Genomic DNA, 25,362 nt, shown 5'->3' with positions numbered 1-25,362 from the left:
GATGATTTTGAGCAAACAAAGGGGAAGCATCCTTCCTTTTGTTGGTTCTAAATCATAAGCGCTCTAATGATTGAGCTGGCTCAGTTGCAGCACTCTCATCTCTGAGTCAGAAGGTTATAGGCTATGACTGCTCTCTGAGATAAGCACAATAGCCTAGCCTACCAGTTCAATACAGTACTGAAGGAAGGCTACATATTCCAAGATAGTATCTGTACGTTGAGATATTAAACCAAGGTCACATATGCTTTCCAAGATAAAGGATCACATGGCTACAATCTAAAGCCAAAGAAATATCCCATAATCACAATCAATAATCAGAATGACTGGTCAGTGGTGCAATGCTATCTGTGGCAACTTGCTGCATAATATCATATTTCCAAAGGTTTGATGTTAATTTATATTTAAAGCAACTTGACTTCATCCAAGGTTCTCAAGGCCCTGAAGGTCCTACATTCAAGGCTTAGTCTTTATGGCTAAGAACTAATTTTAGTCTGCATATCGACTAATGGTGGACCAACTGGCGCTCTGGTGCAGTCAGAACAATCTGGAGCTGACCATGCTCAAGACGAAGGAGATGACAGTGGATTTCAGGAGACATCCCCCCGTTATGTCCCCCCTCACAGTCCTCGGCAGCCCTGTGTCCACCGTGGAGAACTTCAGGTTCCTGGGAACCACCATCTCTCAGGATTTGAAGTGGGAGCAGAACATCAGCTCCATCCTGAAGAAGGCCCAGCAGTGGATGTACTTCCTGCGGCTCTTGAGGAAATATGGTCTGCCTCAGGAATTGCTGCTGCAGTTCTATACTACAGTCATTGAGTCTGTCCTGTGCACCTCCATCACTGTGTGGTTTGGAGCCGCCACCATGCAGGATAGAACCAGACTACAGCGCACAATGAGGTCTGCCGAGCGCATCATTGGAGCCCCCCTGCCCTCTATTGTGAACCTGTACTCTTCCAGGTTGAAGAAGAGGGCGGGGAACATCATAAAGGATTCCTTCCATCCTGCGCACGGACTGTTTGAACTGCTTCCGTCTAGTAGGCGCTTCAGATCCCACCAGACTAAGACTAGTAGGCACTGGAGAAGTTTTTTCCCTACTGCGGTCACTTTGCTGAACAGTTAACTGCCGGTTAACTGTCGGCTAACTATTACTTGGATTGCACTACGTATGTATAATCTATATTTTCATTTATATTTATCATTATTATTGTTATGAGCAGAGAGACAACATCTGCCGGAAGTAAATTCCTTGTATGTGCACAGGTACTTGGCGATTAAAGTCTGATTCTGATTCTGATTATATTGTTGAACAATAATTAGTTGTATGGAATTCTTGTCCAGGACTTTGCAATTTTGCAATTGCTTTGACAAACATGTAAAACGTAGAACACCATAGAACAGTGCAGGACTGGACAGGCCATTCAGCCCACAATGTTGTAACCAATCTTGATGCCATCCTCCATTCCCTTCATATCATGTCTACAAGCCTTTTAAACGCTACCAGTCTGCCTGATTCCAAACTGCCCCTAGTGTCTTATTGCTGGCATTTACCACGCTCTGCATAAAAAAACTTGCCCCTCATATCACCTTATCCTTCGATGCTCCAGGGAGAACAAGTCAAGTTTATCTAGCCTTTCTTTATAGCTCTCTAATCCAGGCAGCATCCTGGTAAACCTGTTTTGAACTGCCTCCACAGTCTTTCCATAATGGGGCAACATGTTGTTTGACTATAATATATGCTGTTCCCTGAAGCTAAATGGGAGTATAAGATGTTAACAGCACAGGAACAGGTATTTCTACCTATGGAATCCTCCTCACACTGATCTTCATTTAACCCTGTCAACATACAACGCATTCTATTGTTTTCTCAGTCAATTCTCATACTGCTCTTAATTGGGATAGTTCACTGTATCTTTTTTCGCTAGCTTTGATATCAGCTTTGTAATCCTGCTTATTGACCAATATTGTTATATCCTTTTCAGTAATACAGAATCAAGAATGATTCAAAGCATTCATAAATGCAGTCTAATCAAATTTACAGTAAATATGTATTTCAGTTTTGTTCTACATCATATCTTGCTTTCACAATTTCAGTACTGGTAAGTAGCTATTTCCTCACCAACACAATGCACGGCATCACCAATGCATAAAAATGCAAACCAGCACACCTGGTCAAGTATGTTTGTAACTTAACAATTTCTGGTGTAATGTTTGCTATAGGGATGTTATTGTGTAAGGTCCAAAGATTCAATGATTATTTAATTATCAAAGTATGAATGTAGTACCCTTCAAGAGGACCACAACCTTGTCCGAGAGTTTGGAGGCTTGCATACCTCGATGCCCCAGAGAGCTAAATTGGCTGGAGTCACAGAGTTTTATGCTTTGGCTCTTCGTAGGGTCACACATGCAGCAAAAACCTTGCACTCATTGTCAGTAAGACAAAAGAGCTGATTGTGGACTTCAGGAAGGGTAAGACGAAGGAACACATACCAATCCGCATAGAGGGATCAGAAGTGGAGAGCGTGAGCAGTTTCAAGTTCCTGGGTGTCAAGAAATCTGAAGACCTAACCTGGTCCCAACATATCGATGTACTTATAAAAAAGGCAAGACATCGACTATACTTCATCAGGAGTTTGAAGAGATTTGTTATGCCACAAATACACTCAAAAACTTCTGTAGGTGTACTGTGGAGAGCATTCTGACTCACTGCATCACTGTCAGGTATGGAGGGGGCTACTGCACAGGACCGAGAAAAGCTGCAGAGGGCTGCAAATTTAGTTGGCTCCATCTGCCAGCCTATAATGTACCCAGGACATCCTCAAGGAGTGGTGTCTCAGAAAGGCAGTGTCCATTATTATGGGCCTCCAGCACCCAGGACATGCCCTTTTCTCACTGTTACCATTAGGTAAGAGGTACAGAAGCCTGTAGGCACACACTCAGCGATTCAGAAACAGCTTCTTCCCCTCTGCCATACCTAAATGGGCATTGAACCTGTGAATGCTACCTTACTTTTAAAATATTTATTATATCTGTTTTTGCACAATTTTAATCTATTCAATATATATATATATACTGTAACTGTTTACTTAACTATTTATTATTATTATTTTTTTCTTCTCCTTCTATATTGAATTGCTGCTGCCAAGTTAACAAATTTCATGACACATGCCGGTGATATGATTATGATTATGATTCTGACATGCCAAACAGGTCAAAGGGTAGAGGCCAGACTAAAAGTGGTCCACCAGTCCTCCAGGTTCAAGTTTTCAGCTCAGGGTTAACAACAAAACTGTATGGAAACAGCAATGAATAATCCTTCTGCATGTCAGTATTTTTGAGTCTCCACCCAGGACTTGTATGGCTGACAGTAGTGAAAATGAGAAGGAAGCCCAGAACACCTCCAGAGATGGAGGAACTTCATTGTTGCCCTAATGGTGTAACAGGGCATAAATAATGTATGCAGTGTACAACCCTGAGATTCATCTTCCCTACAGACAGCCAAGAAACAAAGAAAACCATGAAACCCACTCAAAGAAAACAACAATTCCCCCACCCCTTCATGAAGAAAAAAAATCTGTGCAACTGCACCAAAAAAAGAGCAGAAAAAACACAGAATATAAAATACAAAAATGAAGAGAGTCCAAGTATATTCAGCTTAGCTCAGAGTTCATTATATGCAGGCTGGCAGCCCGGTTAGAAAACTGGAATTGCATTTTACAAGCATCAGTATATCTGGAAGTGAGTGCAATAGGCAAGTTGCTTTTATAATTTTTGATTGTGTAAAAATTATTTAATCTCCTGCTCAGAAAAAAATAATCAGTGACAATGAGTCTTCAGGAAAGGCCGCTACAAAGACGTCCAAAATAAAATCATTCTGAAACTTCTGTATTTTTGTGGATTTTATTTGATGGTGTTTAGTACTGTAATAAACAAGAAGCAATCACTGAAAATGAGAACAGTCAGGGGACTTCAAAAAGTTTTGCAGAAGTATTAGTCTACATGTATTTTAATTCCTTCATGATTACTACTAAACATAGTGCAAGGTCATGAGAAGGTCACTGATAATCCAACAGAATATTTAGATGGTTATCAGAACACTGCTCAAGAAGACAGTTTGTAATCAATCATTTCAGTGGCAATTAGGGATGGTCAATAAATATAAGGCTTTCAGTTGTGCTTACAGCCCTTGACTAAATAATTTATCCAAGTTCTCTGAATCTATCTTGCTGGTACTTCTTGCTGACTCAATGTAAAATGTGTATCATTAATATTCATGCCACTTTGCTCAACTTGAAGCCATCCATCTCTTCCATGGCCAGTTTGATCTTTCGCATGCTGGAGCTGAAAAAGTCATTGCTGGAATTATTTCATCAGATGCAACAAGATGATCTTTGAAGTTAGGACATAACCTCCTGAGGCATTTACAACCCTTTAAAGACGATGAATAAAGTAGACCAAACACTGCTCACTACCATAAAATTACAGAAAGTCTTGAATAAAGACTAAGTAAAGACCACAGCCTAAAAGACTCAGGTTGATTGGTAATTAAACCTTGGGATCAGAAGACTGTCATTATTGTGTAAATAAGATCACGTCAATATGCATAAACTGCCACAGACATCCAAAATAGCTATAATTCACAAGAAAGCAAATAACTGATACTAATAACACAAAATACCCTTCTCTCTCTGACACAGAACAATTTGTTTCCTGGTATTTGATTGTGAAGCTACATTGAATCATCTGCAGCTACATCAAGGTGGTGGCCAGCTCTTTCCCTACTTCAACAGCTCACATTCCATACGGGATTCAGCAGGATACTGTGTGGGCAGAGTCAGATAAAAGCGTCAAATTCTCTTTCCTTCACGGCGATGATATTTTAAACAATCTAGAGGCACACGAATCAGCTTTATTAAAATTAACTGCACAGCTTTTCACAACTTCATTAGAACCATTTCTAATTACTCATGCAGTACAATAACTGCAACATTACTAGACCAGATTTGCAGGAATACCCACACTTCAAAGACTACAGCATTCAAGATCATAAGACCATAAACATAGTAGCAGAATTACGCTGTTCAGCCCATTCTACTGTCAATACATCATAGCTGACTTATTATCCCTCGCCACCCTATCTTCCTGACTTCTCCCCGTAGTTTTGGCCATTAACTAATCAAGAATCTATCGACCTCCTCTTTAAATATACCCAGTGACTTGGCCTCCACAGCCATCTGTGGCAATGAATTTACAGATTCACCACTCTCTGGCTAAAGAAATTCCTCCTCATTACTGTTTTAAAGAGACATCCTCCTATTCTGAGGCTACGTCCTCTGGTCCTAGATTCCTCCACTATAGGAAACATCCTCTCTACTTCCACGCTATCTTGCCCTTTCAATATTCCATAGGTTTCAATGAGATCCCACCTCATTCTTCTAAACTCCAGCAAATAAAGGCCCTGAGTTATCAAATACTCCTCATACTTTAATCCTTTCAGTCCCAGGATCATTCCCATGAACTTCCTTCGGACCCGCTCCAATGCCACCACATCTTTTCTTGGATAAGGAGCCCAAAACTTCCTCAGCCTGCCCACATGCTTGGAAGAATTAAAAAAAAATTCATACAGTTTTAGATTAATTAGTGGCAACCATTTTATCAACAACAGAGAAAAAGATGCTTACTTTTTAATTTCATCTTCTACAATGCTGACTCCTTCAAGCTGTGGATTCTGGAATTTATTGGTTGCACTTCCAAAGTCACAGAGGACATAGTGCCCTTTGTCATGAAGCAATATATTTTCAACCTAAAGAAGAAAAGCACAAACACCTAATAATGAGAAATATCTTTAACTCCCTGGAATAAACACGGATACATTTTTAATATATTAGGAACATTAATACTCCCCACTTGTCATGTACCCCAGCCTTTCTCAATGCAGTTCACTGTCTCACTACATAAGTTTGTTACCAATACAGCTTTCTATAATTAGTTTAAGGGAAATGGTCATAATAGACAGGTCATAATTTACTGCCTATCCCTCTTCCTGAACCTCCTTCTGAAACTACTGGTGAAGATGCTGTATATGTTTGATGATACTGGGTTGTGGATTATAGGGATTAGACACAGAAACAAAGGAACAGCAATATATTACCATCCAACATAGTGTGCAACTTGGAGAGGAGCGCATAGAGAATGGCGCTCCTATGTACTTTGTCACGTTGGTGGGAAGGATTCAAGTTGGAAAAATTTGAGGAAACCATCACCTTCATTACCCTACCAAACTGAAGTAAATAACTAGACAAAACAAAAAACGTCCTCTCCTAAACCCAAGGATATAGATGCCATTTTATGACTCTGCGCCCCACATATTGAGATCACATACCCCTCTTAGAACAGGGGCTCAAGTTTATAACCACCAGGTCTACAGCAATTACTGCAAATGCAACTTATTCATTAAAAATTGTAGTTTTTCCAAAAATACATACACTCAAAAAAATCAATATCGACAATTAACATAAAAACAAACTTGTCCATTACGTGGCGTGACTCTACTTTGTGCTTACAATAAGCCAGTGAAAGGGGAAGAACCAAGGCCTTGTAGAGAAGGTATAGCTCTTGGCTCACAGTGATTCAATGAAGGGGTTCCCAACCAGGGGTCTATGGTATAAAAACTGCATGGAACCCCTACTCTAGGGAGAAATGAGTTAGTATACAAGAAGATGCATGGCCTTGAAGTCAGATTTCAATACACTGGTGTTAGAGTGGGCAGGATGTATGGAGGAAATTGGGCAGGACAATTGCATTACACAGCAATAAAGTGTTTTTACTCATGAATTCTTACACAAGATGGCATGGAAAGTAACTCTCATCACATGTTATGACAGAATATTTTATGTTTGCCTTTCAAGCTACGGAACCACAAAAAGAAAAGCTGTCTGGCAGAACAGTACTTAATGGATTCACTGCAGCAGAGGAGGGTAAGCAGTGTTGCATATCATTGCTTAATACTGCTGCCTATGCATTTCTTAATGTTTTGCAGCTACAAAAAACTCTGACTCTTTTCAAATGTTGCACATACAAAATTATCTTTCCCTTCTTTAAGAGTTTTGCATGCTCACACAAATTTTCTTCAAACGTGAACATAACAAACTGACAAGATCAGCTAAAAGTTTCTCATTTTTATTTAGAGATATAACGTGGAACAGGGCTGCCCAGCAGCTGCCTATTTACACTAGCCTAATCATTGGACTACTTAAAATGACCAATTAGCCTACCAAACAGTAGGTCTTTGGATTGTGGGAGGCAACAGGAGCACTCAGAGGAAACTCACGTGGTTCACGGGGAAAACGTATAAACTCCTTAGAGACACTGCCAGGACTAACTCCAACATCCGGAACACCCAGAGCTGTAATAGCATCACGCTAACCGCTATGCTACCATGGAGCCTTAAACTGCATATTCTACCGAACCTTCCTACGAAGAGTGGACTATCTGATCACCTTTAGATCTCGGTGGATGATGGGGGTCTTGCACTGATGCAACCTTGCGACTGCTTCACAGGTATCACAAAATATCTGCAATACTTCGTTCTCAGTGAATCCTGTTTGTAAGCGCTGGTTCATCAGGTTCACCACTTGACCTCCTGCAACAAGAGGTGTATGTTAGTTTAACCCCAGTCTCTCAAAGCGCAAAACAAATACTTGAACGGAACTACAGGAAACTTTATATACAGTCCATGCCAGTGTGTAGAATTAAAAAAATAGATAAACCAGGAGCACATTCTCAAGGCAGGTATCTGTAAATACATCAAAAACTACAAAGAATTTCTTGACCTACTAAGTGCTGTTTGGAGACCAGGGATGAAAACTGGAGTGGATGTGCTTTGATGTACTTAATGACACACCTTGTCTATGTTCGTGACCTCACGCATAATATAATGCTGCATTGATTAGCTTTGGGAATCCTAAGATTGTACAGGGAATTAGGGTTAATGGAGTATTAGTTATAAAATGCACAGGTAAAGTGAAAGCAAAGAGTGTGGAATTGTGGAAATTATTTCGTGGCAGCATCAGTTTGTGGCAAAGCCAACCCGCAGCTGAACAGCAGGTTGGAATTAACATTGCAATATTTTTGTGAACTATTCTTATTTATCAGATATTCCGCTCAATTCAGCTTTTGGTGTTCATCCAGCTCCTCCCTGTATCCACTTAATCCCTTCCGTAAAATTTATCTGAAGATAGGCTGGCTTACATCTAAATGTTAAACGAGGAGATGATAAGCAAATTGAAATAAAGAGAGTATTAATCTATGGGAAGGTGTAAAACCCTTTCTTAAACAGGCACTTCCAAGTCAAATAATTATCCATAGCATAGTACAGAGATGCTACTTGTGAAAGCAGGACTGTGGTGTGGTTGCTAGTAGGTGAACTCTGGGCTGCAGCTAGTCCAACACAATGAGTGTGAGCCTTTACTGAGGATCTGCAGTGGTTCCTCCATGTACTGAACATCCAAGCCTATGGTTTTTCTCACCAGTCTGCTGACGTATGGAGCAGATGCTGCTCGCCACCAGCCTGCACACACTCAGGCCATTGCACAACCGCGAGTCTCACACCTCAGCGCTGATCAGCTACGATGCTCGTTCCAGCTTGCCCAGCACCAGCCCTCACACCGATGGACAATTCACGGCTGCAGTAATTCTGGAGAAAGGCATGGGTTTGTGCTAGGTTCTCAGCACAGCAACACTGACAATAATGCATTGCGATAAATTTACTGCCATAATGACAATTTTTATCACGAAATGCAATAGCGTTCATTTTTAGAAACATATCCCAAATGCTAAGAGAAGCAGCAGAGTACATTTCCAAGTCAGAACCAATGTTTAACATAGAGGGAAACTTGCAGATGGTGGCTGCCCGTTATATAAGTGCCAAGAACTGACAGAATAATACCCTTCGTTTACCATATATTGAGTTCAGTCAGCTACTTAAGTGGATAGGTTCATTAAGATGCATCATCCTAGGTGTTCACACACAAATGCATTCAAAACAGCATGAGGAGAGATGTTGAAACTTCCCTCCATTGCTCTGTCCTATGGTAATAAAGAAGAAAATCATAGTAAGTGATGAAGAAAAAAAAGTTCCAGAGATAATTTTTTAAATGCTGATTTTATTGTGTATGGAACGCAAGGAGAACAAATGAATTTCTGGTGTTATTTTGTTTTTGCAATCTTCACAGACCCCACAGTTGTAGCCATGGAAACCAGCAATTACGATCCATTGCTTGAAAGAAGCGCAAACATGCTGCACTCCCAAGCGGAATAACAGTGCCTACAATTTTGCACACAGTCAGTTACCAATGTCCGGGTGCGGCAAAGTGTGACCCAAATCTGTGCCAAGGGAACTGAACATGTGAATTCATATCATTACAAATGTGGGCACGTTGCCAATAGCTCCAAGCACTGGCAGAATGATGATTTCTTTACTGTGATAGAGTGCAGTGTTCCAAACTCAGAAAAATCTTTTATTTATTTGAAGTTGCTCTTGCATTGTCCCAGGTACAGAGAAGACAAAATATAGTATCCAGGTGGAATTTTTTTTAATATCGCAGGTGCTGCCTGGGTTTCTCTCCTCTAGCTCCACTCCACAATATAAATACTTCTGTATTTTTGGGACAACAGATGAGAACAAATTGGCAAAAAGTTTGGTTTCAAAAGTGTGAGGGAGCCTGAACGTTTCACTTCCATCAATTTAGTAAGTTTAGTCTCATCATGATATAGGAAATCACAGAAGGACGGCCTTGGATTAAAAAAAATGCATGGGAAGAACTACAGTCCTTCAAAACATGATGAGGCAAATTACTTGAAAATGTGATAGTTCAACACAGTTAATTCGCAAACAACACAAAAAGTAGAAAACCTCTAACACTTATACCACTACATAAATATAACCAGATCTAAAACATTTCTCTGATGGGGAGTGAACATTTTGCATCACTTATTTACAGATAATGATCCACATTTTTAAAGGAGGATACCTGGACTTGTCCTTTTCCACAAGGGATGGCTGACTGAAGAGGAGCCAAATGGAATCTTCCTCCTAATTCTGTATCCGCAACCTAAGCTATAATTTAACTATCTTACTCACAAGATTGCATTAATATGAGCATATCTTAATTTGTTCTCTTTTCTCTTCTCAACCTTGGTTCTCTTCCCAGGGTGAGAATGGAAATGGAAGTGCAAGTTTGGTTGCATAAGTGCAATTTTTAAGCTTTTACGTGTAATACTGCATTGCTATACTTCATTAGGGTTCCTAAGGTTGTCACAGCCAGAGCAGCAGTGGGGATAAGCTCTAATGATCTATAAAGTGCTCCAAATGGCATGCGTCTCTAACAGCCTCTGACAACCAACTCTTGGCCTTCACATGTAGCTCAGCTACTAGGCCCAGTGAAACTGTTTCTACTGACAAGAGGAGGGGCAAAGGTTGTCTACTGGTACCTTAAAACCAGTTGCTTTGGGCAGGTGGGGCTCGTCAGCCTTGGTCAGCCCCCAAGGAGAAGAAAAATTCTGATTTTAAACCTCCGCTACCTTGCGTCCATACCCACCCATGGGAGAAGCTTCAGGAGTAAACCCTGAGGAAGAAATCCGGAGCCGGGGTCCCTAAGGTAGTTTGATGTTGTTTACAACAACACTGGTGCCAAGTTGTATCAACGCTTGCTGTTCCCTTGGACTACATCAGTGACGTGGAGAGGGGGAACCTGCTGCATGGGCAACAGCCTGTTGCTCAAATCCTCCCAGCCAGGCTTTCGTCTTGGAGAGGACACAGTGCACCATAGGAGCAAACCCATGATCCCCTGGGATTGATGGCTGCCTACAATACTTCATGCATGCTTGACAAAAGTGAAGAAATTACTAAAATGTGTATGATTAATAGGAGCTTATTACTTTACCTCACATCTCATTTAAGTAATATACCAGACAAAAGGAGTCTTATTCCTCATCCTACTGTCGAACAGTATGTCCAATTATGCATTCAATGACCTAAATTTACACCAAATCCTTTTAATTCTACTGAGAGCAAGGGCATTTATAGTATGGAGTACAGCCAGAGGAAGGAGGCCCACACATTTGCCAATGGTCACAATAAATAAAAGAGAAAGAGAAAAAAACTTGTTTGCTTTAGATAATGCTATAACTTCAAGAATACCCTGGATGACTTCTGTGCACATGTAAAGGCAGTGGACTAGCATATGGGGACTACATGAGTAATGAACAAAATGAAACTAGGATAAGAAGCTATGAATGACTGCCACATCCTCTTTAGTTTAAAGATGACCTATATTTCTAGTTAAATGACTATGATCATGCATAATGTTTCCAAGCTTTTCTTTTCCTCAAGAGGCACTGCATTCATGTAACTAATACAGCTTCAGTCTGCTAATAGACAATCTAAAATACCACAGTCAAATTCCCACATTAAAAAAATTAGCCTTAGACTTGGTAGTTGAGAATGTGTTCCAAATGCGATGAAAGATGAAGACAACAATTTATTTCACCAAAACAAAATCACTCATGTCTGAAGAAGTTGCAAAGTACTAACCCAATTTAGTCGAGGAATTTCTGCCACTATCTTTTTCAAAATGGTAGAATAATTCGCCACAGCCCATTAACAGGTACAGGTGAAATTTAAGTGAAGCGGACTATTAATTTAACTCCCAGCTCTACAACAAATCACATCACAATCAACTGCATTGCATTAGGTCAGGATCCACTGGGTACTGGAAACAAAGTCCTCACCTCGACAAAAATCCATTAGGATCAGCACTTCCCACACTTCTCCGGAACCTACAGCTGTGGTGCTCGAATCAATATACCCAACAATGTTCTTGTGCCCTGACAGGTCCCTCTGTAACAAAGAGAATGATTTTGTCACAGGATCAGCACTCATTTTTCTTGTCACCACATGGCTGTCCAAACATCCATTCAACAGATCACTGTTGCAATTTTGCCAATCTATTTCAGGGCAACAATAGCAACGTTTACAGGTTAAGGCTGCAGATGAGGGAAAATATGAAAAATGGTTCATAGCTCCAGTTTCTAATATCAAGCAACATACCAGGCAAAATATACTTCTCGAGGCTTCATTGTCAACTATACTGGGCTTGGCCACAACATACCCAGGATACTTCAACATTAGGGGTTTTTAAGAGAAATTTAATTAGGCACATGAATGTGAGGAAAATGGAGGGGTACGTATATTGTGTTAGCACAAGGGATTAGCTTAGTTGACATTTTATTATTATCAGTTTATTTGATTTGGCACAACATCTGGCTTCTTCCTGCCCTGTACTCTATGTTTTATATTCTATCTCAGGCTGGGTCCGAAAATCAAGAATCATCTAGAGTGATGGACAACATGACAAAGAGGTGCAAAGAGGACATCAAGATCCTGCATTTTCCTTCTTATTCTGGGCAAAGGACTGAGTTCTGACTGGCTGCCGGTGATTAGCGGTGTTCCACAGGGGTCTGCGTTGGGAACAATTCTTTTTACGTTACATAGCAATGATTTGGATGATGGAATTGATGGCTCTGTTGCAAACTTTGCAGACAATATGAAGATATGGGGAAAGGGAGGTAGTTTTGAGGAAGTAGAAAGGCTATAGAAGAACTTGGACAGATTAGGAGAATGGGCAAAGAAATAGCAGATGGGAAGTGTCAGGAAGAATATGGTCATGCACCTTGGTAGAAGAAATGAAAAGGTTAACTATTTTCTAAATGGAGAGGAAGAACAAAAAACTGATCTGCAAAGGGACCCTTAAGGTTAGTTTGCAGGTTGAGACAGTGGTGAGGAAGCAAATGCAATGTTAGCATTCATTTCAAGAGGACTGAAACATAAAAGCAAAGAACTTTAAAAAGCACTGGTGAGGACTCATTAGGAGCAGGTTTGGGCCCCTTATCTTACAAAGGATGTGCTGAAACAGGAGAGGGTTCAAAGGAGGTTCATGAAAATGATTCCAGGATTGAATGAAGGAGGTACTGGGAGGAGGCAGGAGTTTGGGACTGAGGTGAAATTCTGGAGCAGACTTGACTGGCCAAATGACCTAATTCTGCTCCTATGTCTTATGGTCTTATCCCATGCACTAATATTTGAGGAGGAAGAGTTTAAAAAAAAGGCAAAATCACTACTAGCACCTATAAAAAAGTGTGTTGACAGTTCCTAGTGTCTTATTCAAACACTTGTTACTGTGTGTTCTGAAAGGTGGAATAAAGCAGCAGATATCAAAAGTAAAATGAAAATACAAATAAAAAATGTTTGAAACTCTCAGCAAGTAAGGTAGGATGTGTGGACAGACAGAAAGCAAGAGAGGTCATTTCATGATAATGATCACGAGTCAATATTGGATACATTATCTATTCTTCTATTGCATTTAATACTTGGTGATTCCTTTCTTCTGCCCGCAAACACAAGATGGCACAGCCCATGTCTAAGGGTAAAGAATGAGCCAATCACTGACCAATTTAAGTGCTGGGCCAGATTGGATAGGTCAGGTACAGGCTGTATCAAGACAGGATGGCTCAGGCCTGGAAGTGTATTGAAGAGGCAGAGCCTGGGTCTGAGAGCGAGAAACGATCCAAGGATCCAAGGCTGATTTAGGTAACGGGCCAGATCGAAAAGGTCAGGATGTCAGGAAAAGAGGTGAGGGGCAGGCTGATGTTCAGCTCACTGCTCATCAAGATTTATTCGTCCCTGCACTGGACTGAGGCTGTGGCCTGTAATTTATGGACTCCTGGATTGGTTGTGACAAGCTTTGTGACTGTGAACTCACTTTTGTGAACTTTAGTTCTGAATATTATTTGTTTACTTTTTATTTTTTGCATGATTTGTTCCTTTATTATTTTGCACATTGGGTGCTTGATGGTCTTCATTCTTAATGGGCTGTTTTGGGTTACTTTGTTTTGTGGCTGTCTGTAATGAGACGTATCTCAAGGTTGTACATAGTAGACATACTTTGCTAATTTTGCACTTTGAATATTTGCTACCTACCATTATCTGGATTTCTCTCTTGCACACCTGCAGGTCATGTTCATTGTTAACGTACATTCTTTTCAGTGCACTTTTCACACCATTGTGAGTCTTCACCAGAAATACTATGGCAAAACCACCTGAGTACAGAAATAAGCATGAATATTAGTCAGACAATTTACACAGCTACTGTGTGAAATACAGAATCTGCTGCATTTATCAGCTGCACTTCCAACATCTCTACTTCCACACATTACCTTACTGATGCATTATTATAAATACATTTATTCCATCAGCTCTTTCAAAATCTCTTATTCCTTTTTATTCTGAGACAGTATCCCTCATCAAATATAAACAAGATTAGTAGATGAATTTCTCATTCTCTACCTTGCTGTTTCTGGGACCTCGCACTCTGAATTGTCAACTGCAGTCATTAACATAGTTATCACTGAACCTGAAAGTGATTCATGGTAGATCATGTGCTTTTGGGCTAACTGAGAGAAACATCTTCTATGTGGATGACTAAAGCCGAGTAAAATTTACCAAGTGATGCTTCTGATTAAACACTCAGAAATAAAATACAGTCGGCCCTCCTTAACCTCGGGGGATTGGTTCCGGGACCCCTCGCAGATACCAAAAAACATGGATGCTCAAGTCGGTGGACTTTAGGACCCAGTGGAGCTTGGGACCCGCCACCCACAGTGTCTCTGTTCTGGAAAACAATCACGATTGAAAATAAAGTGGAAATAATAAAGCGATCGGAAAGAGGTGAAACGCCATCGGTCATTGGAAAGTGTTAGGCTACAGTCAATCAACGATCGGAATGATTTTAAAGGATGAAGTGAGAATAATGGAGCATGTGGTGGCTGGTGGCTCTGCCCCGATGAAAGCTACAATTATTACTAAGCAATGCAGTGGCTTAATTATTGAAATACATACGTTTTTTAAGTGTTTTATATGCATTGAAAGGTAAAATATATACTATATACTAAGACAAACATTTGACTAACTGACGCTAAATAATACCGGATGTACCTGTTCTGACTTAGAGAACTTCAGTTTTTTCGATTCCTGATCCATGGTAGCCTATGCACATCCCCCTGTATACTTTGAATCATCTCCTATAAGGTATTTATAAGGTATTTACTTATAATACCTAATACAATGTAAATGCTATATAAATAGTTGTTATACTATATTGTTTAGGGAATAATGACAAGAGAAAAAGTCCATACACGCTCAAACAACAAGTGCTGGAGAGAGAACTTCTGGGTTTTGCCGATCCGCAGTTGGTTGAATCTGCGCATGCGGAACCCGTAGATAAGGAGGGTCGACTGTATATCCTATACTGCTGCCAGAGCTCCCTGGTGTAATTATAAAACATCTGGGTCTCATTGGCATTGGAAGAGAACCAGATTATGTACACAAAACAGTCCAAGGTCGACTGCAGAAATGGCAGCATTCTGAATTATCTGATTTTCTGTTGTTCAAAACCAAAAACATGCACATCTTAGACAAACAAAAACATCTAAGAGAGCGAGAACTTTTCTGACTGATGACTCTTTATAAGAACTAGAAAAGATTATTGATGCAACAGATTCAGAAGTGAAGTGGGGAAGGGGGTAGGGAGGAAAGTAGAAATTGGACATGATTTTTGCAATATTCATTCAAGGGTTGTGGTCTTCACAGACTAAGCCAGCATTTAATTGTCTATTCCTAGTTGCCCTTGCTGATGTTATAGTACACTGCCTTCTTAAAATACTGCTGTTTCTGAAGAGTGCTTATACTCATAATGTTGTTAGGGAGGGAATTCCAAGACTTTGACCCAGCAACGATAAAGGAATGTTTTTCCAAATGTGGTATGTAGCTTGGAGGGCAGCTTCCAGGTGGTGATGCACCCAAAATTTCACTGCTATTATTCTGGTGCAGGTCATGGGTGTGGGTGTGGGCAATGGGGCACCACAGGGGACTGTCCTGTCTCCCTTTCTCTTCACCATCTATACCTCGGACTTCAACTACTGCACAGAGTCTTGCCATGTTCAGAAGTTTTCTGATGACTCGACCATAGTTGGATGCATCAGCAAGGGAGATGAGGCGGAGTACAGGGCTACGGAGGGAACTTTGTAACATGGTGTGAGCAGAATCATCTGCAGCTTCATGTGAAAAAGCCTAAGGAGCTGGTGGTGGACCTGAGGAGGGCTAAAGCCCCAGTGACCCCCGTTTCCATCCAAGGGGTCAATGTGGACATGGTGGAAGATTACAAATACCTGGGGATACGAATTGACAACAAACTGGACTGGTCAAAGAACACCGAGGCTGTCTACAAGAAGGGTCAGAGCCGTCTCTACTTCCTGAGGACACTGAGGTCCTTTAATATCTGCTGGATGATGCTGAGGATGTTCTACGAGTCTCTGGTGGCCAGTGCTATCATGTTTGTTGTTGTGTGCTGGGGCAGCAGGCTGAGAGTAGCAGACACCAACAGAATCAACAAACTCATTTGTAAGGCCAGCGATGTTGTGGGGGTGGAACTGGACTCTCTGACGGTGGTGTCTGACAAGAGGATGCTGTCCAAGTTGCATGCCATCTTGGACAATGACTCCCATCCACTCCATAATGTACTGGTTAGGCACAGGAGTCCATTCAGTCAGAGACTCATACCACCCAGATGTAACACTGAGCGTCATAGGAAGTCATTCCTACCTGTGGCCATCAAACTTTACAGCTCCTCCCTCGGAGTGTCAGACACCCTGAGCCAATAGGCTGGTCCTGGACTTATTTCCACTTGGCATAATTTACTTATTATTATTTAATTATTTATGGTTTTATATTGCTATATTTCTACAGTATTCTTGGTTGGTGCAACTGTAGCGGGATCAATAGAGTATGTCTGTCTGTCTGTCTGTGTGGAAGATGCCAAGAAGCTTTGGTGAGTTTGTGCAGCACAGCTATAGATGGTGCAACATCTTGCTATGCTATGTCAGATGGTTGAGTGAGTGACTGATTGTTACTATGTCTTGTATGGTGTCCAGCTTCCTTAAGTAGCATTGAAGCCGCACTCTTCCAGCCCAATGGAGAGTGCAGCAAACCCAATCTAGAAACAATATCTTTTAACACTTGGCCAGCTTGGTCAGTAGTGCCGCTACTGAGTCAGCCTTAATGCCGGGCATTGAAATCCACCACCCAGTTACATTCGCAAACAAGCAAAAATCTGCAGACGCTGGCAATCCAAGCAACACACACAAAATGCTGGGGAACTCAGCAGACCAGGCAGCATCTATGGAAAATAGTACAGTCAATGTTTCATGCCAGGACCCTATCCTGCTAAAGCGTTGGCTATGCATTTTTCCATAGACCGGGGGTCAGCAACCCGCGGCTCCGGAGCCACATGTGGCTCTTTTACGTCTGTGCTGCGGCTCCCTGTTGCTTTGGGAAATAATTGGTCAGTATTTAATTAAAATGTATTTTAAGTTAGTTTGTTAGTTTTTGAAATGTAATTCTAAATTTGAAGATTATGGTGATCTTGTACAATCTAATTAAGACGTTGTGGCGACCCATTTCCTGACACATCTGAACCGGCTCACAATTAGCCAGCATTCAGGCTAAGGGAGATAGCCTACGGGGGTTTGTGAGTACGTGTCTTTTGCAGCATCCGCGCCCATGGGGGGGGGGCGGGTTGAGGGAGGCTTAAAAGCAAGGCTGTTTAGTTCGAATAAAGCTATCTTTGACTGCAGTTTACTGACTGCGTGTAGCACACCGCTACAACGTGTTTTTATCGCTGGCTGTCCAGAGGGGAGGTGCTGAAACGCTTTGTCGCGTGTCTGGAAGAAGTGAAAACTTTCCTGGGCAGCAAAGGGCCCACCTTTCCTGAGCTGGAACAGCCAGAGTGGCTGGAAAAGCTACACTTCACGGTAGACATGACAGCGCACCTGAACACGCTGAACACAGCTCTTCAGGGGTAAGGACGTACAGCCCTGCACATGTTGGAGGATGTTTTGGCATTCGAACGCAAGTTGACAGTGCTTGCCAGAGATTTACAGAAAGGCACATTGTCTCACTTCCCCAATTTGAGAGAGTTCAAACAAGGTCACGACATGATAAATTCGGAGTATTTACATTCTGCAATCATCGCAATGCAAACATCGTTTGGGAAACGCTTCTGTGAGTTCAGAGAGGAATAAAACACATTATCCTTCCCGGTCACTCCCCTAAGCATCGATCCATCCCTACTGAATACGACTGCATTGTCAGGTGTGAGTCAACCTGACCAAGTATGATAAATATTTTAATTGCCTATTATTTTACGTATATTCATATGTTTTCATTGTTCAGTGAAATAGTCCTTTTATTTTTCAGGTTGACAGCTGGCTGACGTTATTTTTGGTTTGCTGCTGGCGGCAAATTTAAGTTTGGCGTTTTTCATAAATACAAGAAGGACTCAAATAGACGTAGAGTATTTTACTTAAAAGTAACCTTCAACCCAACGTCTTTTTTTCGGAGTTCAAAATGTTTTTGTTGCATGCAGAAATGTAATTTCGTTTTCTCTGCAGGAGTTCATCAATTTCATAAATGCAACACATTATAGTTTGTTTATACATAGCATAAAGGCAAAACAAAACGTTGTATGCAGTGTTATTTCATTTTAAATGTCAAACGGGTTTTGCGGCTCCCAGTGTTTTCTTTTCTGTGGGAAACGGGTCCAAGTGGCTCTTTCAGTGGTAAAGGTTGCTGACCCCTGCTGACATTGCCTGGCCTGCTGAGTTCCTCCAGCATTTTGTGAATTATTCAGATACACTCTGCTCCTTTACCACTCTTAGTGCTTCATCCAAGCAGAGTTCTTCATGTAGTGGTACTGATAAATCTGGCAAAGTTTGGGGGAGGTAGCAGTACATGATAATCAGCAGTAGGTCTCCTTGCCCAAGCTTAACCTGGTGCCATAAGATTTCATGGGATCTGGTGTCAATGCTGAGGTCTCCCAGAGCAATTTCCCCCGGCTGTACACCATCATGCTGCAGCATCTGTTGGGTCTGTCTGATGGACAGGACATAACCAATAATACAGATGGTGGTGTCTGGGATGTTGAATGGAAGGCACAATTCCATAAGCATGATCATGATGGACTGTTACTTGAATCGTCTGTGAAACAGCTCTCCCAAGGACTTTACAGGGCTGAGATGGCAGCTTCTGCCATTGTCATTCTGGATGATCCATCCAGTTTTATTTTCTTGCTTCCTTCTCAGCCATTTCAGAGGGCAGTTAAGAGTCAAGCACATTGATATGAACCCGGAGTCACGTGTAAACCACATAAAGACAAGTATAGCGGATTTTCTCCCCTACCAAACAGAAGTGAAACAGATGGGGCATTGCAATAAATGATTTTCAGAGTCATTTTTAAACTTTCTAATTCCAGAATTCAAATTCAAATTTATCACTCATTATTGGGTATATTCCAAGCGGAGGTTGATAGGTTCTTGATTAGTTAGGGTGTCAAGGGTTATGGGAGAAGGCAGGAGAATGGGGTTAAGAGGAAAAATAAATCAGCCGTAATGGAATAGTGAAGCAGACTTAATGGGCTGAATGGCCTATTTCTGCTCCAATGTCTTAAGGACTTTGCCCTGGGGGTGTCTAGAATACTAATCCAGTGATAATATCACTTTTCCATCACCGCTCCCAGGAAAGGTAAGTTGGAAAAACAGAAAACAGAAAACCGGAGGAGTTTTCAAATAACAAGAGGAGGAGGATGGTTTAAAAAGCAAAGAATGGTAATTATCTGCTTGGATGACCTACTAATTTCTGCAAATGAAACTCCTGGAATAAACAAGCCATTTTGCTAGAAATATTTTCCCAGATACTCCAATATCAAATTATTTTGTACTTAATAGTTCAACTGTGAAAACATCAAAAACTCCAGCTTTTTCACTTGCTTGTAACTGACTGAAAAATAGCAGAGGTATAATCAATGTTTCCTAATCTTTACATGATATGTTACAGAGATGAGGAGAAATTGCTTTAGTTGTAAGGTGGTGAATCTGTGGAGTTCATTGCACAGATGAGTGTGGAGGCCAATCACTGGGTATATTCAAAGCAGAGGCAGATAGCCTATTGATTACTAAAGTGTCAAAGGTTATGGAGAGAACACAGGAGAATGGGGTTGAGAAGAATAATAAATCAGCTATGGTGGAATGGTGGAGCAGACCTGATGGGCTGAATGGTCTAATTCTGCTCCTGTGTCATATGGAAATTTTATGTACCAACAATTGTTCCATAGTCAAAGTGGGCATCATTGACCCAAACTCTGGACAGCCCTCCCTAAACTTGCCCTTCAGTCATTTGTCCAATTATCTCCTCAACTAATGTAGCCTGACATCATATTACCTTTGATACTGGCCCTGTGCAATTTCACTGAGTTAGAGTAGCTATATAAGTCAAAGCTGTTTCAAATGAGAAGGACCCAACCAAACTGCATCCATTCTAGGTGTCCAGAAGAATCCTAAACAAATCACACACCAAGCACATGGAAGCTTTGCTGACAGAAACAAAAGCCACTCATGATAGATACAAACTATAATGCTACCAGTCTGTAGAAAAGGCACTGTTCACTTAGATATGCTCACACACAAAACTATGCTAGGGTCCATATCATCTATACTCTGTGGCCACCATTAGGTATACTTGTACACCTGCTTGCTCTTGCAAACACCTACTCAGTCAATCATATGACAGCAACTCAATGCATAAAAGCATGCAGATGTGGTCAAGAGTTTCAACTGTTGATCAGAATGGGGAAGAAGTGTGAGCAAGGTGAACTTGACCATGGAATGATTGTTGGTGCCAGACTGTCTGGTTTGAGTATCTCAGAAACTGCTGATCTCCTGGGATTTTCATGCACAAGTCACTGATGTGAGAAACAAAAAGGCATCCAGTGTGTGGCAGTTCTGTGGGTGAAAGAGAGGGTAGAAGAGAATGGCCAGACTGATTCAAGCTGACAGGAAGGCAACAGTACGCATTACAACAGTGATGCGCAGAAGAGCACCTCTGGATGCACATCATGTCGAACCTTGAAGTGAATGGGCTATAGCAGCAGAAGACCATGGACAAACACCCAGTTGCCACTTTATTAAATGCAGAAAAACTTAATAAAATGGCCACTGAATGCATATTTTCTGCATTGCAAGTTTAACAATTCATTGTAAGAAAAAACAACTACTGCTTTTATCATGAAGGGTGCTATAATTTCAAGTTATTTCTTTCCTCTTACAACTATGAGCATAATTACAGGGTCTGACATACACAATTAACATCTGAATGTTTGGAAGGAGAATAGGCTTGAGCTGTTTTTTCTTGTTTATTTTCAAGGACATTTTCTACTACAGTAGACAGAATTGATCCTCGATTAAAATCAGTCAACACAGATGCTGTTTCCAACAGTAGCCTGGATCGGTGGCAGGAGTGGCACAGATGTAAAATTCAAAGCTGCGACATTAATCACAAGGACAGCACTGACAGTAGGCAGCAATTTGCAATGGCACACAACAAGCTGCTGAGAATAACCAAGTGCAGCTCCCTGCTGGGAGGCAACAGCAGAGTGTCATGAAAGGACAAAGGCAGGAGAACAAGAATGCTGGAACTCCACGAGGAGCACTCCTAAATCCTCAACAGATAAAAGGTCACTTGAAATTAAGCTCAAACTCTGCTTTCCTTAGTAACCATGATTTAAATGGGTCATAAACAGGTTGAACAGTGGTTCAGCATCCTCACACCTCTCCTCTAGTATTACTTTATTTAAAAAAAAACAAACTTTGAAAAGAGATCTTGTGGTTTCCTGGTGTATAAGATGAATAAACTCTACTCAGGCTTCCAGCCAGGTACAGCTCATGTGGGTCAAAGACGACCTGGGACTCAGGTCAGCTGGGGTTTACAGGATTCCCTGTGAGTGCAGTGCAGCATATATCGGCCAGATGGGATATACAATGGAAAGTCACATCAAGGAGCACAGGAGTTGTATCCATTTGGGTTACCTGGAGACATCGGTGTCAGCAGAACATTATTCACAATGGCCACAGAATTGACTTTGACAGCACAAAACTGCTGCTCTAAGTAAGAACTGGAATTCAACAGTAAACAAGGTGGGAAAGCGGAAACCTGATTGGATAAGGTCTATGGGGGTATAAATACCACTGCACTAGACATCATCCCTGATGAAGATGGGCAGAGGTTGTCATCGACACATTGGTTATAATCAATACCTGTACCAGGCTGGAGGCCTAAGAAGATTTTATTTGAAAACTATATTCATAATTTTAAAAAATTACAATAAACCATGCAATACCTTTTCATTTTTACACAGACAATGAATAAAATAGTTTTCAATCATTGTTTAAAACCAAAGGCAGTTGTCAGGACTTGACTGAAAAGTAGACTTGAAGGGGTCATAGACAAATAGTAAGGGGCAAGCCCTTTTACTTGGGGGGAATTTTCTTGATGGATTATGCTCATCTGAATCCTTTATCCCAGAAAGACTGCCAGATGCTTCAGACATCGAGCATATTTGATGTTGAAAATTGCTGAGAGATGTTTGGAGAGTAAAGAAATTAAGGAATACAGGTATAGGGCAACCATGATTCTACTGACTGGGAAAGCTGAACAATTAGACAGTCTGCTCCAGCTCATATTTCTGAAGTTTATTACCAAATGTATCATAAAAAGAGCTTTTCAAAAGAAAATTTTAAAAGTCAATACAATTGGATATCAACTCTTCCTCTCCTCATGGTTGAATTGTGGATGAGAAATTCCAGCTCTAGAGGTCAACATAAAGCAGAAAAAGCTGGACGTGGCAGGTTAAACAGCAAGTGTGATGGGAAACTGGTTAACATTTCAAATCAATATCCTTTCATCAGAACTAAAAAAAAAGACACTGAATGTGGTCGACGCTATAAAGTAAACGGCTAAGGCCTGAGCAGCATTGGCATCAGCATAAAAATCAGAATCAGGTTTATTATCACTGTGGCAGCAGTTAGGTGCAATAATTAAAATATACTACGAATAATAATATACATATAGACACTGTGATCCTGTTAATCGGGACACATCAAAACCAGTACATTTTAGGACAATTAAATGGCTGCCCCAATTTACCAAAGTTTCATTGAAATAATTAAAAAGGTACAGTGCTTATAAAGAGTATTCACCCCCATTGGAAGTTTCATGTTTTATTATTTTACAACATTGAATTACAGGATTTAATATGGCTTTTTTTGACACAGATCAACAGAAAAAGGCTCTTTTGTGTGAAAGGAAAAGCAATTCTCTACAAAGTGATCTCAATTAATTACAGATAAAAATAATTGATTAAGCATTCACCCACTTCAAGTCAGTATTTAGTAGATGCACTTTTGGCAACAATTACAGACTTGACTCTATGTGGTTAGATCTCTATCAGCTTTGCATATCTTGATACTGCAACTTTTCCATTCTTATTTACAAAACTGCTCAAGCTCTGTCAGAATGCATACAGATTATGAGTTGACAGCCCTTTTCATATCCAGCCACAAATTCTCAATTGGATTGAGGTCTGGATTCTGACTTGGCCACTCTAGGACATTAACATTTTTGTTTTTAAGGCATTCCTGTATTGCTTTGGCTTTATGCTTGGGGTCAATGTCTTGCTGGAAAACCTCCCAAGTCATAGTTCTCTTGCAGATTGCATCAGGTTTTCCTCCAGGATTTCCCTGTATTCTGCATCAGTCATTTTACCCTCTTCCTTCCGAAGGTTTCCAGGGTCTGCTGCAGTGAAGCATCCCCATAGCATGATGCAGCCACCAGCATGCTTCACGGTAGGGATGGTGTGTTTTTAATGATGTGTGATGTTTGGCTTATGCCAAACACAACATTGAGTCTGATCGGCAAAAAGCTGAATTTTGATTTCATCAGACCATGGAACCATTTTCTAGCTGACTTCAGAGTCTTCCACATGCCTTCTGGCAAACTCTAGCTGAGATTTCATTGCAGTTTTTCTCAACAGTGTCTTTCTCTTTACCAATCTCCCATAAAGCTATGACTGGTGAAGCACTTAGGCAACAGTTGTTGCATACACAGTCTCTCCCATCTTAGCCACTAAAGCTTGTGACTCCTATAGAGTTGTCAGAGGTCTCTTGGTGGCCACCCTTACTAGTCCGCTTCTTGCACGGTCATTCAGTTTTGAGGATGGCCAGCTCTAAGCAGATTTACAGCCGTGTCATATTCTTTCCATTTCTTGATGATTGACTTTAACTGTATTCCAATGGATATTCAGTGACTTGGACTTTTTCTTGTACCCATCTTCTGACTTGTTCTTTTCAATAACCTTTTTGCAGTTGCTTGGAGTGTCCTTTTGTCTTCATGGTGTAGTTTTGGCAAGATACTGACTCACCAACAGTTGGACTCCCAAATACAGGTGTATTTTTACTACAATCAATTAAAACACCTTGACAGCATACAGGACTCCAAAAACATATTTCCATTTCACTAATTCTGTGACTTCCAAATCAAATTGGCTGCACCAGTGATGATTTAGTGTGTCATATTAAAGGGAAGTGAATACTTATGCAATCAATTATTTTGCGTTTTATATTTGTAATCAATTTAGATCACTTTGTAGAGACCTGTTTTCATTTTGATAAGAAAGAGTATTTTTCTGTTGATCAGTGTCAAAAAAGCCAAATTAAATTTACTGTGATTCAATGTTGTAAAACAATAAAACATGAAAACTTATGGGGGGGGGGGGTGGAATGAATAATACAGAACAAATTAGAACACTGTCAATTCAACCATAGTATTATAAAACTGTGTATTAGTTCCTAATAGTCATTGACAGGGAAATTCCTCCAGTGTGCGTAGGCACGTTATTTTGATTAACTGTAAATTAACATAATTAGCACAGTATGTAATGTAGAAAATGGGCTGCCTTCATACAATACTATCGACAATTGTATTCTTCAAATATTCATTTTCATTGCAACATTCAGGTGATGGTCGATACCTTCAAATTCTTTGTAATTCCAAACTTGTTCAAGTAGTGAAATAGTTTCATTTTCACTCCCGGCTGTTTCTAGCATTTTCAAGCCCGAATGCCTGAAATTGCAGTGAGTAAAACAGTTCCGAGTCGTCTTACTGCTTATTTCTTGCCAACTATCAGTGACAAAGATCACTGCTTTTTGAACACAAGCACACGCAACTGACACTATTTAAAAACTGTTTGCTCGATGCATATTGTACTGTCTAATGGCCATGCAAGTGCATGCGACTTATGCTAATTAGAAACTAGTTGGCACAGTATCCTGCCCCAATTAAGTAGCATACATACTGTCCCAAAT

General features: G+C 40.7%; 1 protein-coding gene across 5 annotated transcripts in view; it reads right to left on the bottom strand.

Annotated features, from left to right (window-relative positions):
* LOC132391773 (AP2-associated protein kinase 1-like) overlaps nt 1-25,362 on the bottom strand; it is a 125,391-nt gene that overhangs the window by 74,924 nt on the left and 25,105 nt on the right. For all 5 annotated transcript variants that reach the window (XM_059965379.1, XM_059965387.1, XM_059965396.1 and 2 more), the window contains exons 2-5: nt 14,036-14,154; nt 11,788-11,896; nt 7,497-7,639; nt 5,679-5,800 (exon numbers count right to left, since the gene is read on the bottom strand). In XM_059965379.1, coding sequence (XP_059821362.1) covers nt 5,679-5,800; nt 7,497-7,639; nt 11,788-11,896; nt 14,036-14,154 — 493 coding nt within the window. The remainder of the gene's footprint in view (nt 1-5,678; nt 5,801-7,496; nt 7,640-11,787; nt 11,897-14,035; nt 14,155-25,362) is intronic.

Source organism: Hypanus sabinus, chromosome 1 (genome assembly GCF_030144855.1).
Source record: "Hypanus sabinus isolate sHypSab1 chromosome 1, sHypSab1.hap1, whole genome shotgun sequence".
Lineage (NCBI taxonomy): Eukaryota > Metazoa > Chordata > Chondrichthyes > Myliobatiformes > Dasyatidae > Hypanus > Hypanus sabinus.
Note: the sequence above shows the minus strand (reverse complement) of the source record. Positions and strands in the feature narration are given on the sequence as shown.